The 17,442-nt window shown below is 55.8% G+C and overlaps 1 protein-coding gene across 5 annotated transcripts in view; it reads left to right on the top strand.

Moving 5' to 3' along the window:
* Window positions 1–567: 567 nt before the first annotated feature.
* The window catches only part of COL11A2 (collagen type XI alpha 2 chain), a 29,023-nt gene continuing 12,148 nt past the window's right edge, over window positions 568–17,442 (top strand). The window contains exons 1-31 of one of the 5 annotated variants that reach the window (XM_024557719.4): window positions 568–695; window positions 964–1,110; window positions 3,965–4,114; window positions 4,248–4,458; window positions 4,914–5,076; window positions 6,536–6,727; window positions 7,611–7,688; window positions 8,314–8,376; window positions 9,050–9,229; window positions 11,564–11,623; window positions 11,723–11,764; window positions 11,992–12,054; window positions 12,405–12,479; window positions 12,963–13,049; window positions 13,300–13,356; window positions 13,521–13,574; window positions 13,672–13,725; window positions 13,824–13,877; window positions 14,072–14,125; window positions 14,283–14,336; window positions 14,416–14,460; window positions 14,621–14,674; window positions 15,069–15,113; window positions 15,304–15,357; window positions 15,552–15,596; window positions 15,736–15,789; window positions 16,030–16,074; window positions 16,266–16,319; window positions 16,447–16,491; window positions 16,700–16,753; window positions 17,062–17,169. In XM_024557719.4, coding sequence (XP_024413487.2) covers window positions 1,029–1,110; window positions 3,965–4,114; window positions 4,248–4,458; window positions 4,914–5,076; window positions 6,536–6,727; window positions 7,611–7,688; window positions 8,314–8,376; window positions 9,050–9,229; window positions 11,564–11,623; window positions 11,723–11,764; window positions 11,992–12,054; window positions 12,405–12,479; window positions 12,963–13,049; window positions 13,300–13,356; window positions 13,521–13,574; window positions 13,672–13,725; window positions 13,824–13,877; window positions 14,072–14,125; window positions 14,283–14,336; window positions 14,416–14,460; window positions 14,621–14,674; window positions 15,069–15,113; window positions 15,304–15,357; window positions 15,552–15,596; window positions 15,736–15,789; window positions 16,030–16,074; window positions 16,266–16,319; window positions 16,447–16,491; window positions 16,700–16,753; window positions 17,062–17,169 — 2,376 coding nt within the window. In that variant the 5' untranslated portion in view covers window positions 568–695; window positions 964–1,028. Of the gene's footprint in view, window positions 696–804; window positions 1,111–3,964; window positions 4,115–4,247; window positions 4,459–4,913; window positions 5,077–6,535; window positions 6,728–7,610; window positions 7,689–8,313; window positions 8,377–9,049; window positions 9,230–10,495; window positions 10,616–11,563; window positions 11,624–11,722; window positions 11,765–11,991; window positions 12,055–12,404; window positions 12,480–12,962; window positions 13,050–13,299; window positions 13,357–13,520; window positions 13,575–13,671; window positions 13,726–13,823; window positions 13,878–14,071; window positions 14,126–14,282; window positions 14,337–14,415; window positions 14,461–14,620; window positions 14,675–15,068; window positions 15,114–15,303; window positions 15,358–15,551; window positions 15,597–15,735; window positions 15,790–16,029; window positions 16,075–16,265; window positions 16,320–16,446; window positions 16,492–16,699; window positions 16,754–17,061; window positions 17,170–17,442 lie in introns of those variants that run through there. The other 4 variants (XM_053914176.1, XM_045193349.3, XM_024557721.3 and 1 more) reach the window with 4 other exon arrangements.

Raw genomic sequence — 17,442 nt, 5'->3', positions numbered from 1 at the left:
GGCTCGCCTGGGGACCGGGCGCTGCGGCAGCCTTCTCAGCCGTTGCCCACCTGGAGGGGCCTCTTGTCCTCGAGTGACCTCATTTCCCCAGACTTCCAACTAGCGCAGACTGTCCCCATGTGTCTCCACCAGGTCCTTTTTCACCTGGGTTCCGGGCCTCCCTTACTCCATCCCCCCGTTTTCACCTCTGGGGACATGATTAGCCTGTTTGTCCAGTCTCTGTCCCCCACACAGGCTCTCTCCACCCCTCCTTCCTCCCCGCCCTCCACCCCCGACCCCCTGCAGCCCTCGCCTCCCAGCCCCAGGCCTCCAGCCACTATCTATAGCCCTGCCTATAAATACCCCTGTCCCGGCTGCTCTGTAATTATATGGGGCGGGGAGGGGGAAGTAATTGTGGAGAGGAGCTGGGGGGGGGGGTAGCGACCCCCAGACCCGCCTCTCCCCTCCCACTGTACTCTTAAGCCCCGCCCAGGACTCTGCTGAAAGGGGGCTGTGGGCCCCCAAGGGGGAGGAACTGAGGGGAGGGGGCTGTGACTGGACGTCTGGGTCCTAGAAAAGGAAGGGGCTGGGGAAGAGACGTTGGGGTTCCTGAAAAGAGAATCTTAGGGTGTAGGCCACTGAGTCCTGGCAAGGAGCAGGCAGAACAGTTAGAGGGATCAGCGAGGGAGCATTCCTGTCCCGCTCCCCCGCCCCAGGTGGGGACCGAGGTGGGGCGGGGGTTCTCGGCAGTTGTGGGCGGGCGGCTGGAGTCGTGGGGCGGGGTGGGGGCTCTGGGCCACAGGGGTGGCCGAGGACACACAGGAGACAGGAGCTGCGGCCGCCGAGGAGGGAGCAGCGCCGGGAGGCTGTCAGCACCTCGCTGCATGGAGCTGGGCCACCGAGGGCAGTTGCCACCCAAGAGCCTCTGACCTCCCTGGGACCCACGCGTCCAAGGCTCACAGTCCGATCGTTCTCTTCTGTCAGCCCGGGACGTTCATTGCCTCCGGCGCTCCTGGGTGCCTGGGACCGCGGTATTCTGGTCATCAACCATGCAGCGGTTCAGCCGCTGCCATCGCCTCCTCCTGCTTGTACCTCTGGTGCTGGGGCTAAGCTGGGCCCCAGCCTGGGCAGGTAAGAGGGGTCCCTACCCCCGAGTCCTCGGAGTCAGTCTGGGGCTCTGAGTACCCCAGGTAGGGGGCAGCTGCTGCCGGGGGCGGAGCTTCTGAGTCCATCAAGGGGATCAAAGGTCTGGGGTGGAGGACAGGACACCTGGGTCCCTTGGAGCCAGGGTAGGAATCTCTTTCCCTCCTTGAATTGACTGGGGAGGGCAGCTAAGGCTAAAGGGGAGTCTCACCTTAGAGAGTTGTGAGTGGGGCTGGATGCTGGGGTTGTGGGGAGAGCAGAAGGCGGCCAGGGCCAGTGTGATCCAGCCGCTAATGGGGTGATGGGGTCGATGTCAATGCAGATGGGTGAGGGGTGTGGGTATGTCTTCCAACCTTCTGCCTGTGTCTTGGGGCTGAGGGGGAGCATCTGTGGATCAGAGCGCACAGCCTAGTGAATAGGGAAAGAAGGGGTGCCTGAACTACTTGTTCCATTGGCTTCCCAGACAGGAACCCCTTCCCCCTCCCTGTGCCCTCGATGCTGCCACGCGGCTGGCTCTGGGGAATACTGGGGCTGGCTGCCAACAGGACGGCCGCTGGACAGGCCAGGATCAGGTGTCTGAGGTGGGAGCCAACTCTTTGCATTCCTGCCCCACCCCGCCCCCTCTGGCCAACAGGGGCTCTCCTGGGACCCTGGTGTTCCCAACTCCAATCTCTTCCTTCTTCTTCCCAGGGTCCAGAATTCCTGGCTCCTAGGAAAGGGGCTTTGGTGTCAGAGGGGAGAGAGCGGAGAGCACCTGGGTCCTAGGCAGGCTGGAGCAAGCCCCCCCCCATCCTGAAAACTCTGGAAACTGATTTGCCTTTAACTTGACTATTCCTTTCTTTTCTGCTTTGAGAGCAGATGGTCAGAATAGCAACATAAAGGATTCAGATTAGATTACAGAAGGAAGAACTTCCAAGCTGTGAGCAGGACAAGGAACAAGTGTGCAACGTCTAGACTCTAGGAGTCTTTCTTAGGGGAAAAGGGGCCCTATAGCATGGAGGCAGGGAGACAGAACCGAGTTGTTAGAAGTGGAACTCTATAGGAAAATGGGTTAATAATGCAGAATTCAAAGGAGTAATGAGCGAGGCATTGTGGGGCCCAGAGGCAGAGTGGTGGTGGTGGTGGGTTGATGGGGCTGCCGGTGCGGAGCCTGTGGGGCAGATTGAGGCCAGAGACAGTGGGGCACATATGCGGCCTGTGGTGGGAAGACAGGTGGGTAGCCTGTGGGTGGGTCGTCTATAGGATGGAAGTGCACTTTCCTGGGGGTTGGTGGAGGGTGGGTGCCTCTGGGTCCCCTTAGCCTGGGGTCTCTGTGGGTCTCTGTGTCTCTGTCTCACTTACCATCTGTCTCTCAAAGCAGCCCTTGTGTGTTGTGTTTGCGGAGCTGCCACACTCGGGGGCCAGGCTAGGGCGGGGGTAGGATGGAGGGGGCAAGGCCGTGGTTTCCTGGCTCCTGGACTCAAAGGGCCTTTTCTCTGCCTGCCCCCTCCCCCGCCCACACCTCACCCACCCTGCCCAGCTCGGCTCTCCTGATAGCTCTGGCCCCTGCCCTGCCCCAGGCTTCTGTGAAAGTTTTGCAGGAACTTTCTTTGGAATTTTTCCAGTCTGGAGCTGATGGTGTGAGGAGTGTGTATAGCAGGGAGCAAGAAATGGAGAGGTGACCTTTGTCTTCCTGGGGCTTTGGGCCCTAGGAACACAAGTTCTAGGTGGGTAGGGCTGGTGGCCTGGGTCTTGAAACTGTGGACACTGAATGGCAGGGGCGGTGGGGCAAGGTTGAAGTTTCAGGCGTGGGGAGCTCTCCCGGGTTTTGGGCGAGGACTCTGATGGGATCCACAGATGTGTGGCTCGGGGCCTTGGACTTGCTCTGGCTCCACGTGGCAGCTTCAGGCTCTCCCCCCACCCTGCCCTCCACCCTTCTCCCAAGGTAGGGGCACAGGCTCCTGGGTGGCTCTTTCTTGCATCTCCTTCCTCTTTATGGTCAGAATTGTCCCCACCTCTCCAAACTTGGGAACTGCAGCCGTTCGAAGCTCCCTCCCCGTAGAGGTGTTGTCTCTCTGGTCCCCCTGGGCCCCCCTGCACCTCGGTGCCCAGGATGATCGATCGCCCAGATGTCGTTTGTGCTGGAGACACAGGACAGTTGCCAGAGACCCAGAAACCAAGAAAGATGGAGAGGGAGTTGGAGGGTGGGGGAAAGACAAGGAGAGAGAAAGGTGGGCCGAGTGTGAGGGAAGTGGAAAAAGAAGAGGCAGGGAGAAAAAGACTAACAGAGACAGAGAGGAAGAGAGACGGTGAGAGAAAGAAGGGGAGATGGCTGGAGAGTGGAGAGAGATATTCAGAGAGAATAGAGAGCTCTGGCCAACCAGTGTGGCTGGGTTGGCTGGGCATCCTCCTGTGAACCAGGGGGTCCCCAGTTTGATTCCAGGTGGGGGCATGTGCCTGGGTTGGTTGCTGGTTCCATCCCCAGGGACACAAATGGAAGGCAGCAGATATTTTTCTCTCATATTGATGTTTTTTGCCTTCTCTTTCTCCCTCCCCCCTCTCCCTAAAATAAAAAAATTAAATAGAATATTTTTTAAAAAGAAGAGAGAGAGATGCATAGGCTGTGAGGCAGAGGTAGGCAGAGAGTAAGCGTGACAGGGTGCTGGGAGGGAGAGGGGCGAGAGCGAGCAGGAATGCCTGTGACTCTGGCTTCCCATTCATTCTAGAGCAAGTCAAGGAAAGGCAGCCTGTGCCTTCCCAGGGAGCATGAATCCCAGGAAGCTGAGTTCTAGACCACAAATGCCCCCTCTCTAGGCCCTCCTGAGGGCGTGTCCCATCCCCTGACCCTCATGGACTCCCCCAGGTACACCCCCTGTGGATGTGCTCCGGGCCCTGAGGTTCCCCTCCCTCCCCGATGGTGTCCGAAAGGCAAGAGGCATCTGCCCAGCTGATGTGGCCTACCGAGTGTCCCGACCTGCTCAGCTCAGCGCACCCACTCGCCAGCTCTTCCCAGGTGGGTGATGTGGTGGGGCAGGGAGAGCTGGGCTAGGTCGTGGGTGGGATTTGAGATCAGAAACCTGAAGGGAATGAGTTTATGGTTCTCTTTGCTTTTCGTGCCACCTGTGTATGTCTCTTTTGGGTCCCAGGAGGTTTTCCCAAAGATTTCTCTCTGTTGACTGTTGTCCGGACCCGCCCTGGCCTCCAGGCTCCCCTCCTGACCCTCTATAGTGCCCAAGGCATCCAGCAGCTGGGCCTGGAGCTTGGCCGACATGTCCGCTTCCTATATGAGGATCAGACTGGCCGACCTCGACATCCAGCTCAGCCAGTCTTCAGAGGCCTCAACCTAGCAGATGGCAAGTAAGTTAGTCTGCTCCTCCGGTCTGTCTGGCCAGCACCTTCGGGAGCTCCCCTCTGGCCACTGCTCCAGAACGCCCACTCCCTGAACTAGGGAACCCTGCCTACCATTTAGGCCATACCTCACTTCCCACTGCTCAGACTTCAGTCACTTGTAGCTTAGAGTTTGGGCTTTAGGGTTTAAATCCGTGCATGTAGTATTAGCCTGTACTATGGGCAAGTTACTTGGCTTCTGGCACTCCCATTTCTGTGTTTGTAAAATAGGGTTAATTAGGATCATGAGAGTCGAAAGAGAAACTTATTTCCTGGTGCCTGGTGCCTGCAAGCACTCAGTGAATGACAGCCACTGTGGTCACGGCTAGTACTAGCGTTGGCCCTAACCCTTCCGTCAGCTGCTTCCCAGCTCTGCTGACTTTCTTCCTTCAGTCAGTCACTTGAACCTCTCCCACCTCGACCAGGTGGCACCGTGTGGGTGTGGCTGTGAAGGGCCAGTCTGTCACCCTCATTGTCGACTGCAAGAAGCGGGTCACCCGGCCCCTCCCCCGAAGTGCGCGTCCAGTGTTGGACACGCGTGGAGTGATCATCTTCGGTGCCCGCATCCTGGATGAAGAAGTCTTTGAGGTAACCAGAGCAGTCAGAGAACAGAGTTACTTCTTGCCCCCTGTCTTGTGTCTGTTCCTCTTCTGGCCCTAGCACGCCATCTTCCTATACCCTAACCCTCATTTTCCCTCTCATGAATTTACATTCCAATTTCCTATCCCCAGGGCTAATTTTCTCTGAATGAGAACCAGGCGTCCACTTATATGGTGGCCGCTTATATGGCGGGACTGTCCACAGCCACTTATTCTGTCATTCAGTCTCCATCATTCTGCCCATCTGCCCATCCATTCAACCCCTCTCTCTGTCTACTCGCTCATCCACTCCTCCACTCACCCCTCCATTTACCCATGCATCCGGTTACATACTCACCCAGCACCCAGGCATTCAGGTTTGTATCTACCCATTTGACCATTTTCCCCGGCTCAGCCATTCCTCCTTCAAACCACGTATCTATCAACCCGTCCTTCCGCTCATCTATTCTCTTTAATCCATCCGTCCTTTCATTCACTCATCCGCCCACTCACCCCATCTACGCATGTGAATAAGGATGCATACAACCATTCACCCGCCACTCACACACCCACTTCCTTACCTACCCACGCTCTACCCAACCATTCATTCATCCATCTGTTCACTTCCACCCATCTACCTGCCCACGAATGTTTCCACCTGCTCTTACCTCCCATTTATCTACCCACCAATTCGTTCATTCATTCATTCATTCATTTCACCATTCATCACACTTCCCATTAAGTCATGCATTTGAACCCCCATTCACTCACTCATCCACCCACCCACCCAACAAGTTAACATTTTCTGAATGTCTGCTTACCTACTGCCAAAGGGAAAACAGAAGAATAACATAAGGTTTCCGGCATTCCAAGGAGCTCCCCATCTGCTCTGGAGATGAGACAGTACCCCAAACTACAATACAAGGCAGGGTTTGTTAAGCATCACATATGGGCACAAATAAAAGCCATTGGAATTCTGAAGTGGCTTCCCCCTCCCTCATGTCTAGAGGTCCTGGGCATTCTCATCATCACTGTTCTGCCAGTGGGAGGGCAGAACAATGAAGTCTGGGCACTGTCTCCAGGAGCCCCTGTGAAAAGCTCAATCAAGCATTGGCACAGGGGCAGGGAGTAGGCAAAGGGTATTGAATTTAGAGTTGGACGGTACGAATTCTAGTCCTGATTCTACCACTGTTAGTGACCTTGGGCCAGTCAGTGCCTCTGGACTTTTCTGAATGGAATGTATCTGAAAAGTGGGCCTAAAGATCCTTGCACTACTGACTTCCCAGTTGTTGTGAAGGTCCAATGGGGACTGAAAAGGGCTGTGCACGTGGAGGGCTGGTGAGGACCTTCTCCCATTATATAGTTATGTCTAGGATTGGCCTCCCACCCTCTGTCCCAAACTGTACCCTTTGCCCCCCTCTGAAGCCCTCTCTGCCTCCCTCCATTGGCGTTCTTCCTCATGTTTGCAGGGCGATGTCCAGGAGCTTGTCATTGTTCCGGGGGTGCGAGCTGCCTATGGATCCTGTGAACAGAAGGAGCTGGAGTGTGAGGGGAACTGGAAGGAGAGACCTCAGAAACAGCACTCTTACAGAGCCCAGAGATCTCCAAAGCAGCAACCTTCAAGACTTCATAGGCCCCAAAACCAGGAACCCCAGAGACAGGTGAGGGAGCTAGGTGGACCCCAAACTGAAGCACACCCCAGGGAGGGAAGACACTCAGACATCCCCCCAAGAGAATTCCTCCGATGTTCAGAGCACCCCATCCTATTTTGGGCCTCCTGTTCTCCCCTCCGTAATGCCCTTCCCCAACCATACCTCCCTGTTCCCACCACTCACCCCCCAGTCCTCATTCGTCAACCTTTTTATTTTCATTTAAAAATAAAAAGAATCATTATGAAGAATTTGTGGCTGGGAACTGTGTCCCCTCCTTGTGTCTCCTCTTCTGCCAGTCTTCCTGGAACTATGTCCTTGGGTTTCCCATCCCTTCATTGAATTAAGAGATTAGGAGAGAGGGTGAGGGGCTAAGGCTTTAGGACAGAGGATGGGAGAGCACATTAGGGGAGAGAGAGAAACAGGGAGAAAGAAGTTGAAATGGTGAGACCTAGGAGGAGAAATGGGGAAGGAATAGAAGATAGAGGGAATCCCAAAAGAGTCTCTGGACGGTGGAGGCGGGGCCATCTCTGGCCCCCTGTACATGGAGGTGCAGGATAAGGGGCAGTGCGGGGAGAAGGGCAGGGAGACTCTGGATTGGGCAGAGTTCTGAAGGTTAGGGTGACAGATTTTGACCTGGGGTCAGTGGTCTCAGATCAGAGTGCCAATCTCTTAATTGTGTCTGCTTCTGTCCCACATGCGGGATCCATCCCCCCCTTCCCGCCTCTCCCCATCTCTCTGCTGTCCCCCAACCTCTCTTTTCATCTCCAACTCTGTTTCCCAATTTCATGCCTATCCCGTTCCCCAATCCCGAACCATCTCACCTCCCTGACTCTACCCTCCCCCCACCCTCCACTCCTTCCTACCTGTCCTGCTGCCCCTTCCCCAACCCCAGCCCACTGAGTCTCTCCACTATGACTACGAGCCCCTCTATTACGATGTGATGACTGCGAGGACGACCCCTGATTACCAGGTAAACTTGAGAGACCTCTTCCTTTCTTTTATTCCTCCCACCACCCAAGTGGGGGGAAAGACGCCATCTATTTAGATAATAGGAGTTTCCTCACTGCTCCCTCCCATGTCTCTCTGCTGTAGAGGCCTGGGAGCCCCAACCACAGGGCTCCCCCTTCCCCCAGGTGGTGCCACATCCCATCCCAAAAGCCTACCCCACCTGCCAAGAGGTCAGCAGCCTGGCAAGCATCCCCCTCACCAGGCTGGAGACCCTCTTGAATTGGAGGTTCTGGGCCAGCATGGGGCCAGCCTCCACACTCCCTACACCCAGCTCAGCAGATAGCCCTCCCCACTCTCTGGGGACCCCTCAGGACCAGAGGCAGCGCTTACTGGCAGGTAGAGCCAGGGCATCCAGATCTCTGTTTCCAAACCTCTGTGATCACAGAGAGTCACTCTCCCTAAACTGTCCCCTCCAAAGGGGCTGCAAGATCTGAGATTTCCTCCACCCCTAGCACAGACAGACACTACCCTTGGGGAGGGGGACATGGTGCTGCTTTGGCTGCTTTGCTGCCCTTCTTGCTAACCTCTCTTTGTCCCTTCCCACCCCACCCCCATGCTACTCTCCTCCCCCTTCTCCTTGGGATTAGTACCCCACCCCAGGTGAAGAGGAAGGAGTCCTGGAGTCAAGCCCCTTGCCACCCCCTGAGGAGGTAATCCATCCCCCACATGCATCCCAGCTGGGGGCAGTGGGTAGCTGTGACCCCCCCCCCAGGCCCCATGCCATCTTGATGAGTCAGCCCCCCCTCTGGCCAGAGGGCTCTTCGTCATCTTCATGTATGGTCTCTGTCTCCTGGTCATTCCTGACCAGTGGGTCTGCTTGTCTCTCTAGTACCACCATTTCTCTTTAGTGTCCACGTCTCCCTCCACTGTTCTGTGATTTCGGAGTAGCCTCCTCTCCACGTTGCTGTCAAATGGTTTTACCTCCTGTGTCATATTTCTGTTCCTAAGAGCCATTTTCTGACCAATGCTGTCCTTTGTTCTCTTCTACCTTTCTCTCCACCCATTTCTTTGGCCATTCCCTAAACTCCATCGCCTGTCATGTCCATGGACTGTCCACACTGCGTCCAGCCCTCTGGCCATCCTTCTTGTTATTCACAGTTTCTTCCTTCCAAGCCCTTTTTCTGGACATCCCTCCTGATTTAGGGTCTGTGATGGCTGTTGCCTTTCTGTACAACTGCTCCCCTTGCTCTTCTTGCGAGAAAAACTCCAGGCCCAATTACCTTCATAATCCTTTGGGCTAGAAGTTTTCACACCTGGGGTCCGGAGAAAACTCCTTTCAGCCCTAATGCCCCTGTCTACCCCTCCCTCCCCATCCCCGGGAAGGAGCAGACAGATCTCCAGGTCCCCTCCACAGCCAACAGGTTCCTGACAGAGGAATATGGGGAGGGTGGCACAGAGCCCCCGGCAGGGCCCTACGATTACACCTATGGCTATGGGGACGATTCTCGTGAGGAGACGGAGCTCGGCCCTGCCCTCTCTGCGGAGACAGCCCACTCAGGAGCCGTAAGTGAAAGGAGCTCCACTTCTCTTCTTGACCTCCAGTGGGAGCTACGAGAACTGCTTCCTGTTGTTTTTCATTACTGTCTGTTGGCTGTGAGCTACTTCTCATGGGTGGTTTGCCATTTTCTCTCCACACACGGTGTATATGCTGCTTGAATATGTAACTTCCTGCCTTCCCTTGCCGAATGTCTCACCCTGTGACTCTTTATGGATTCTTCTGCTTGGGGCAATGGGACTTTTAAAAAGTCTATGGCAACTTCCTGTCTTTTTTGGCCACTTCCTGTCTCAATCAAGATGAATTTCATAAAGCTTTTGGTCAATAAGCCCTTACCTTGTGTCCCTTTTCAGTCTGTCTCCATCGTTTCTTCCTGGTCAAAACAATTTTATCCATGTTGCTGCCAAATGATCTTGTTTCCTAGGTCACACGTTCTAGCCTATGGGCCACTGCCTGTCTGCCCCTTCCTGTCTTCTCCAGTCATGCCGTCCGTCTGGTGACTGTGCCGTATTAGACTGGAAGGGGCATTATTTGTACTTTGCCTAGTTTTTCATGCTGTCTGTGACAGTGTCATTTGATCATGAGTTACTTTCTGGGTGTCTCAGGTCACCCCGATCATAAAGTTTCCATGTGGGCCTAGCCATTTATCGTGGTCATTTCCTGTGTGCCCGTGCTTTTGTGTTTGTGTTTTCTGGGAGAATTGTCTTCCATTGTCACCAGCCCCTATCCAAAAGTCACTTTCCATCTGCTTTGTGCATCTCTTCTTCCTCTTGGTTGTTGTAGTTGGGTTGTTGTTGAAGGTTCACTTCCTAGATTCTCTTTTCTCGGCGGCTGCTGCTGCTGCTTCTTTCTTCTTCTTCTTCTTTTTAATGAGAGGGAGAGAAACATCGGTGTGTGGTTGCCTCTTGCACACCCTCAAGTGAGGGCCTGGCCTGCAACCCAGGAATGTGCCCCAGCTAGGAGGCAACCCTTTGGTTCACAGACCAGTACTCAATCCACTGAGCCACACCAGCCAGGGCTCTTGGCTACTTCTTGTCTGTCCAACCATTTCCTGTTTGTCCAGTTCATTTTCTGACCATTTTGGCCATGTTTAATTTTTCTTGGCCCTGGCATCATTCTTGCTTCCAAGTATTTGTCCCTTCATTCTGTTTCCCTTAGTTGTTTTCCATGTCTTCAACCACTACCTGTTGGTTGGGGTGTTCCCTGTCTACTCACTTCATCTTTTGCCTGCCTTGCAGCTAGAGCTACCTTCTCTACCTGCTGCCTCATGCCACACCTCCCTTCTCTAATATTGCCACCGTTTACCCTCTGTTGCCTTTTTTTAATGCTGCTTTCTGGAAATTTGAAGTCGATCTGCGATGTGGGAGAGTTTGGAAATTGATCGTTACTGTCTGGTCAGGATGGAGGGGGAGGGGGCATCCTGGAGATCTTTGTTGGGAGAGTTGGGGGGTGGTGGTGAATGTCCTCCCTTCTCCCTGCCCTCATCTTGGTTCTGGCCCCAGAGCTGGGGGTGGGCATCTGAGTGGAAGTGTGGAAGGGAGGCAGTTGGTGGGCTCAGAGTACAAATAAGGGCCAGAGGGAGGGGGTAGTGGCCTTGCTGGGAGAGGAACTGTGGAGACTTGAGGGGATCTGCTCGGAGGCTTGAGCAACTTAGCCCAAGAACTGTATTTTTTCAAAGACCAGTTATGGGGTCTGAGTTTGGGATATCAGTGGGAACTGCCCTCCAAATTTACTTACAGTATGGATGTTTAACCTCCAGGGAGTTTTAAACTTGTGAATTCCTTAAAATTCTAAGAAAAAGTCGGTGCATGCGGGTATTCATGTTTTCTTTTCTGAAGACTCCATAGGTCACGTTAGATTCTCATACAGGTCCATGCTCTTCCCCCAAACCCTCATACCTCTCTGTCCATAAGCTTGGAGAGATTCTAATTTGGTGGGTTGGAGTTAGGGTGAGGAGGTTGACGGTTTCTTAAGGTTCTAAGGATTCCTGGGGTCAGAGGAAGTTTGGGGGATAAGGAGGGTCCCGCAGAAGAGGCTTTGGGAAGGTTGGGGGGTTTGGATTCCCTTGAAGGGTATGAGGATCTTCCTGAAGGAGGTTCTCAGGGAGATGAGAAGGTTGTTTTTGCTGAAGTGGGGCTGGGAACTGGGGTATGGGGAGCCCTGTGGTCTCCTTCACAGGCCTGGAGGTCTGTGAAGAGTCTTGGGGGAGGGAGAGGGGATTTTGGGTTAGGGTCAAGGTCTCCAGAAGACCTGAAAATGAAGGTGGGTGTTGGGATGGGAGAAGCCCTAGGGTCCTGGCTGCTCTCAGGCCTCACTGGGGGTTACACGTGTGTCTCCCTCAGGCTGCCCGTGGACCTCGGGGGCTAAAGGGAGAGAAGGGGGAACCTGCGGTGCTGGAACCTGTAAGTCACTCTGGTCATTGAGCTGAGGACAGTGGGAAGAAGGTAAGAGGGAGGGGTGCTAATCCTGTAGCCTCTGACTTTTAAACTTTGACTCCGCAGGGTATGTTTGTGGAGGGGCCACCTGGCCCAGAAGGCCCTGCGGTGAGTCTAGCTGTGACCCATAAGCCTCTATTTTTTTCTCAGAAATCCTTCCTATATACTCGTTTGTGTCTTCCCCACATATGTCCAGGCCTCGTAGAACTCCAGAGCGCTCTTCCAACCAAAGCCCCCAGATCCGCAGATCTCTTCTGTAAAGACCGCTCCCCCGCCACACACCCCCATCTTCTCTCTGGATGCCCATACCTGACCCCTCCTCTTTTGTTCCTCAGGGGTTGACTGGTCCCCCTGGCATCCAGGGCAACCCAGGCCCAGTTGGTGACCCTGGCGAGAGGGTAAGGGAGTGTCCTCTATTGGTGAGGGGGGGTGGAGAGGCCTGCAGAGAAGCCACTAGAACCCAGTGGGGCACCATGCTTAGTAATTTCTCATTAGCCGGCTGATCAATGAACAAGGGACTGGTGTGCTCCCCAGTACTCACAAAGAGGGGCAGACTGGTTGGGGAGGAGAACAGTATTCTGGTGTCTTCCCCTCGTTTTTCTCCACGGGGTTGGGGTGGGGTTCAGGAAAGATCTAGGGAAATCTGCATTTATCCTGTTGTGGGCGGGGGTGGGGGCTTCCGAATGATGCTAGGGCTCTAATATCCCCCTATCTGTCACCTATGCTCCTCATTCTCTCCCCACTCCAGGGCCCCCCTGGCCGAGCAGGGCTCCCTGGATCAGATGGGGCCCCTGGCCCTCCCGGCACATCCCTCATGCTTCCAGTGAGTTGTCTTCTGAGCTTTGGAAGCGGCTGATGGGGAGGGCAGGGGGATTGTATTGTGCCATCACGAACCAGAGGTCGGGGAGAGCTGGGGAGTCTCTAAAGACCATTAACCCAAAGTGGTTGATCATTGGGCTGGAGGAACCAGCGCCTCCTTTGATGAGCTAGAACCAACATGGATCTTCTAGAATCAAACTTTGATCGCCTAGAATTGAGCAGAAAATTGTATATTTCAGGGATCCAGAACCAAAGAAGAGTCTTTTGGGGGGAAGAGGCTAGAGAGTGGGGGAAGAGGACAGGAGTTGAGTTTCTGAAAACCTCTAAGTGATCATCTGAAAACGACCTATGGAAGATGCCGGAGGAGGGCACAGTGGGTGTCCCCGAGCCTGGGAGTTGGGGCAGGATTGCTGGATGGCACCTCTGGCTGGGAAGGTCACATGGATTTCCTGAAAGAGAACCTGGGCCTTCTCTCCCTGCCCATCAGTTCCGGTTTGGCAGTGGTGGTGGTGACAAGGGCCCTGTGGTGGCTGCCCAGGAGGCTCAGGCCCAGGCGATTCTGCAGCAGGCACGGGTGAGTGGAGCTGAGAGCATGTTGGTGGAGGGAGTATATGGTGGGAAAGGGAAGACTCTAGGAAGGGTTGGAAGGGTAGGTTGGAGGGAATGCAGGGCAGGGGAAGGTCTGGGTTGGTTTGGGGCTGAGAGAAAGGTTGGGGAGAGTGAAACAAGGGTTAGGAGTGGAAAGGTGAATTTGGAGGGAGTACTGGGGTTGGGAGTTCTCCAACAGCCTCTTCTCAGCTCTGCTGTGTCCTCTGCTCCTCTAGCTGGCACTCCGTGGGCCCCCTGGACCCATGGGATACACAGGTCGCCCTGGACCCTTGGTGAGTGAGTAGGGTGTGGGGTAGGAGACTCTTCATTTGTGTGTTGGGGTATGGATAGTTCTGGAAAGGAAACACATCGAAAGTTATTTTTCTTCTTTTGGGGTGCTTTGAGGTCACTGTTGAGTGTGTCCTTCAGTATAGCCAACCTGTCTTCTCTCTCACAGGGACATCCTGGGAGCCCTGGCCTGAAGGGAGAATCTGGAGATCTAGGGCCTCAGGTGACACCCCCACGCATTTGATCCCCAACTCAGTGCCTCCCCCTCGGATGCACATTGACCCTGGCCCTGACTTTCCCTCCCTACTTTCCCTCCCTAGGGTCCCAGAGGACCTCAGGGCCTCACAGGCCCTCCTGGCAAGGCTGGGCGAAGGGTAAGTGACTGAGCGTGAGATGGGTGTGGGTGGGAGATGGGGCACAGAGTGTGGAGGACTGTCCCCTGCTTGCTCTGACGCCTCCCTTGCATCTGCAGGGCCGAGCGGGAGCTGACGGAGCTCGAGGGATGCCCGGAGAGCCAGGAGTAAAGGTGACAGACTGGGCCCCTCTCTGACGCTCAGCTTGCAGCTCCGTCTGAGCTCGTTAGTTTCTCCTTAGTTTTCTGAGGATGAGAGTTCCCCAGGTTCCTTTACGAAGTGGCACCTCCCCGCGCAGGACACAGTAGGGAGGGGTGGGGTGGGAAAGGGCCTGGGACTTCACATGGGCTGCCCCCTTTTCCCTTAGGGTGACCGAGGCTTTGATGGACTCCCAGGGCTTCCTGGGGAGAAGGGACACCGGGTGAGTATACTAGCGGGTAGGAGTCTCAAGGCAAGGGAAGGAGGCTGAGGTACCAGCAGGAGCACATTGGCTGAAATTGGTTGGGTAATTGGAGAGGCTCAGCGTCTGCTGTGTTGGGGATTCTGAGGCCCCTCTTACCTGTCTGCCCATTTTCCAGGGTGATACTGGTGTCCAGGGCCTTCCTGGGCCCCCCGGCGAGGATGGAGAGCGGGTAAGTGTGGCCGGGGCAGGGGCTCAGTATGGGAGAGGGCTGGAAGGTGAGGCCACTTCACCATGTCCTCCTCCTCCAGGGAGACGATGGGGAGATTGGGCCTCGGGGGCTGCCTGGAGAGTCGGTGAGTGTTTGGGGATCAGGTTGTGTGGAGGGTGGGGGCTGAGAGGAGGGATGGTGGGGACAGGGAGGGTTCTGAGGATGCCAGAGGATGACCATGGATATGAAAGGGACACTTTTTCTCTCACCCATGCATGCTGTATCTTCCCCTCACCTGGGTGCAGGGACCTCGGGGTCTCCTTGGCCCTAAAGGCCCACCTGGTATTCCTGGACCACCGGTAAGTGACTGCCCCTGACTCCTGACTTCTCCAAATCTCCACTTTTAAAACTGCCCCTGCGTCCCTTCCAGTTCCACCTCACTAGCCCCCACCCAGCCCCACTTCAGCCTCCACCCCCAGGTGCCCTTTTAGGGCCTTATGGTGCAGGACATCACAGGCTCTGAACATAGCCAAAAAAAAAAAAAAAAAAAAATCCTCAAGGGAAAAAAACCCACAGACCCACGCCCTGTGGATCTGGGCCGGGTATGTTTGCTTGGGTCTGGGATGAACTGGAGGACTGACCGATGTGGGTCTGCCTGTCCCACCCTCTGGAGGGCCAGGCCTCTCAGAAACCACAGGTCTCTCCAGGGTTGGGCCCAGCTTCCAGCCTGCTCATGCCCCTCTCACGTTTCAGGGAGTCCGAGGCATGGATGGTCCCCATGGTCCCAAAGGGAGCTTGGTGAGTGATGGGCAGGAGACTCCACCTGACCCTTAGCCCCCAAGTTCCCTGCCAAGGTTTTGTTCCCTTTGCCGCCACTCTGCCCCCTGCCTGCCGTGGTTCTCGCCCTCTGGCTGTTCCTGCTGCGGCTCAGCTCCACCCTAAGTATGTCCCCTCTCCTCCTGACCCGTGCCTGGTTGCCCGTTTCTAGGGACCACAAGGAGAGCCAGGACCTCCTGGACAACAGGGCACTCCTGGGACCCAGGTGAGGAGTCCTGTCCACCCCCTCTCCAACTTTGGTGACTCCCCCTGGGCTTCCACAGTGGGTCAGACCTGGATGGGGACAAGAAATTAAGGGTCTCAAGTGTTCACTGCTCATGCCTTGCATGGGGGATGCTGGCTGGAGGGAGAGCGCCCACTCCTGTGGGGCCCCTGTGACTTCTCTCTCCCTGTGTATAGGGTCTCCCTGGGCCTCAGGGTGCCGTCGGCCCCCATGGGGAGAAGGTGAGTGACTAAGTGATCTGGGGGACAGGATATGTGCTGGGTCGGGGGCTGTCAGGAGGGCCTTAAATGTCTGGCTGGGACTGTAGCCATGTTCAGACCTGACCCTCTGGTGACCCTGAACTTCCTCATCTTCCTGCAGGGCCCCAGAGGGAAACCAGGGCTCCCTGGCATGCCTGGCTCAGATGGATCCCCGGTGAGTGGGCCCCCACTTATTCCAAATGCCCTTTTCTCCTCCACCCCACTGAATGACCTCCAGGGACCTTCAGCGACGATCCATACCACGTGCCCCTGGCACAGGGAGGTCGCTGAGGGTGCCTTCCCACGGTCAGTCGGCTTTATCAGGTCACAGGAGAATTTGGGCTGAAGAAGTATGGAGAGGGGTACAGGGAAGGTGGCAGAGGCTAGTGGTCACGTTTTTATTCCCTACCCCCAGGGTCACCCCGGGAAGGAAGGTCCCCCTGGAACCAAAGGAAACCAGGTGAGCTCTTCCCTGCCCCCTTCCACCCCGTAAGGGGTTTGCGCCCAGACTCTGCGCTCTCAGAGTCCTTGGGATTTGTCTCCTCATTCACGGGGCTCTGACACTTTTCTCCGGTGTCACTTCCGTTTTTCCGAACCCCTGAGGCCCCCGCCCTGTGACCCCTTTAGCGATACCTCTCTCTCTTTTTCCAGGGTCCATCTGGACCTCAGGGTCCTCTAGGGTACCCCGGACCTCGAGGTGTCAAGGTACAGACCAGGAGACTGGGAGAACCAGGGCTGTGTTTGGGGGAGCCAGTTAGGGTCTCAGGGGCTCGGCCCTTTGAAGGTAACCCCCATCCCTGATTTCCGTCTCTGCCCTCCTGTCCAACCCCAGGGTGTGGATGGAATTCGGGGTCTGAAGGGCCATAAGGGTGAAAAGGTGAGCAATGTGCCCTAACTTCCCAACACCTCCATCCTGCCCCCACCAACCTCTTCGTCCATCTCCTCCCACCTCCATCCCTCTTGCCTGCCCCATGCTGCCCTTCAGCTCCTGAAATCCACCCGTCCACCCGTGTTCTCCAAATCCTCCATTTTAACCTCCTGGCCCTGTATCATCTGGGGTGTCTTCTCGCTCCCAATTTTTTCAGGGTGACGATGGCTTTCCCGGGTTCAAAGGTGACATGGGTGTGAAAGGTGACAGGGTGAGTAGAAACCTCTACACTGCCCCCCAACTCTAAGTCCTAATGATCCTCCACTTTGGACTGCCCAGCCGGTTCCACTGGTACCCGAGTCCCCATCCCTGGTGCTCTGCACTCTTCAGGGCCCGATCCCAGCAGGGTAGCAACCCCTCTGGTCACAGCAGTGTCCTGCCCCTGTGCGGCTCCCTGCCCTGCGAAAGCCTCTGGGACCCCTGCCAACCCCGCTCGGCCTCACCGGGGCCTGCCTCTCCCCTGGGGCCCAGCCCACAGCCCCAGTCCCCAACACCCATCTCTCCAACCCTCTCACTCAGGGTGAAGTTGGAGTCCCTGGTTCTAGAGGAGAGGATGGTCCTGAGGGGCCGAAGGGACGAACTGGACCCACTGGAGACCCTGGGCCCCTTGGGCTCATGGGCGAGAAGGTGACAGGGGATGAGGGAATCTGTGTCTGTGTTTTCTAGGGACATGGAGGGAATGTGGGCATAGGCGCTGGGATCAGGGTGGGCACGGGGATGCCAGCAGCTGGAGTCAGTGAGTCCATCAGATATGACCACGCATTCCTTATGCTGCTCTCTTTATATGGCATCTCCTGAACACTGATGGGTTGAGGGGCAATGGAGAAGAAGTCAAGGGCAAGTCCCTGTCCTGAGGACTTTACACGAGAGCGGTGGGAACAGGGCGCAGAGGCTGTCGGA

The sequence above is a fragment of the Desmodus rotundus genome, chromosome 11 (genome assembly GCF_022682495.2).
Source record: "Desmodus rotundus isolate HL8 chromosome 11, HLdesRot8A.1, whole genome shotgun sequence".
Classification (NCBI taxonomy): Eukaryota; Metazoa; Chordata; class Mammalia; order Chiroptera; family Phyllostomidae; genus Desmodus; species Desmodus rotundus.
Note: the sequence above shows the minus strand (reverse complement) of the source record. Positions and strands in the feature narration are given on the sequence as shown.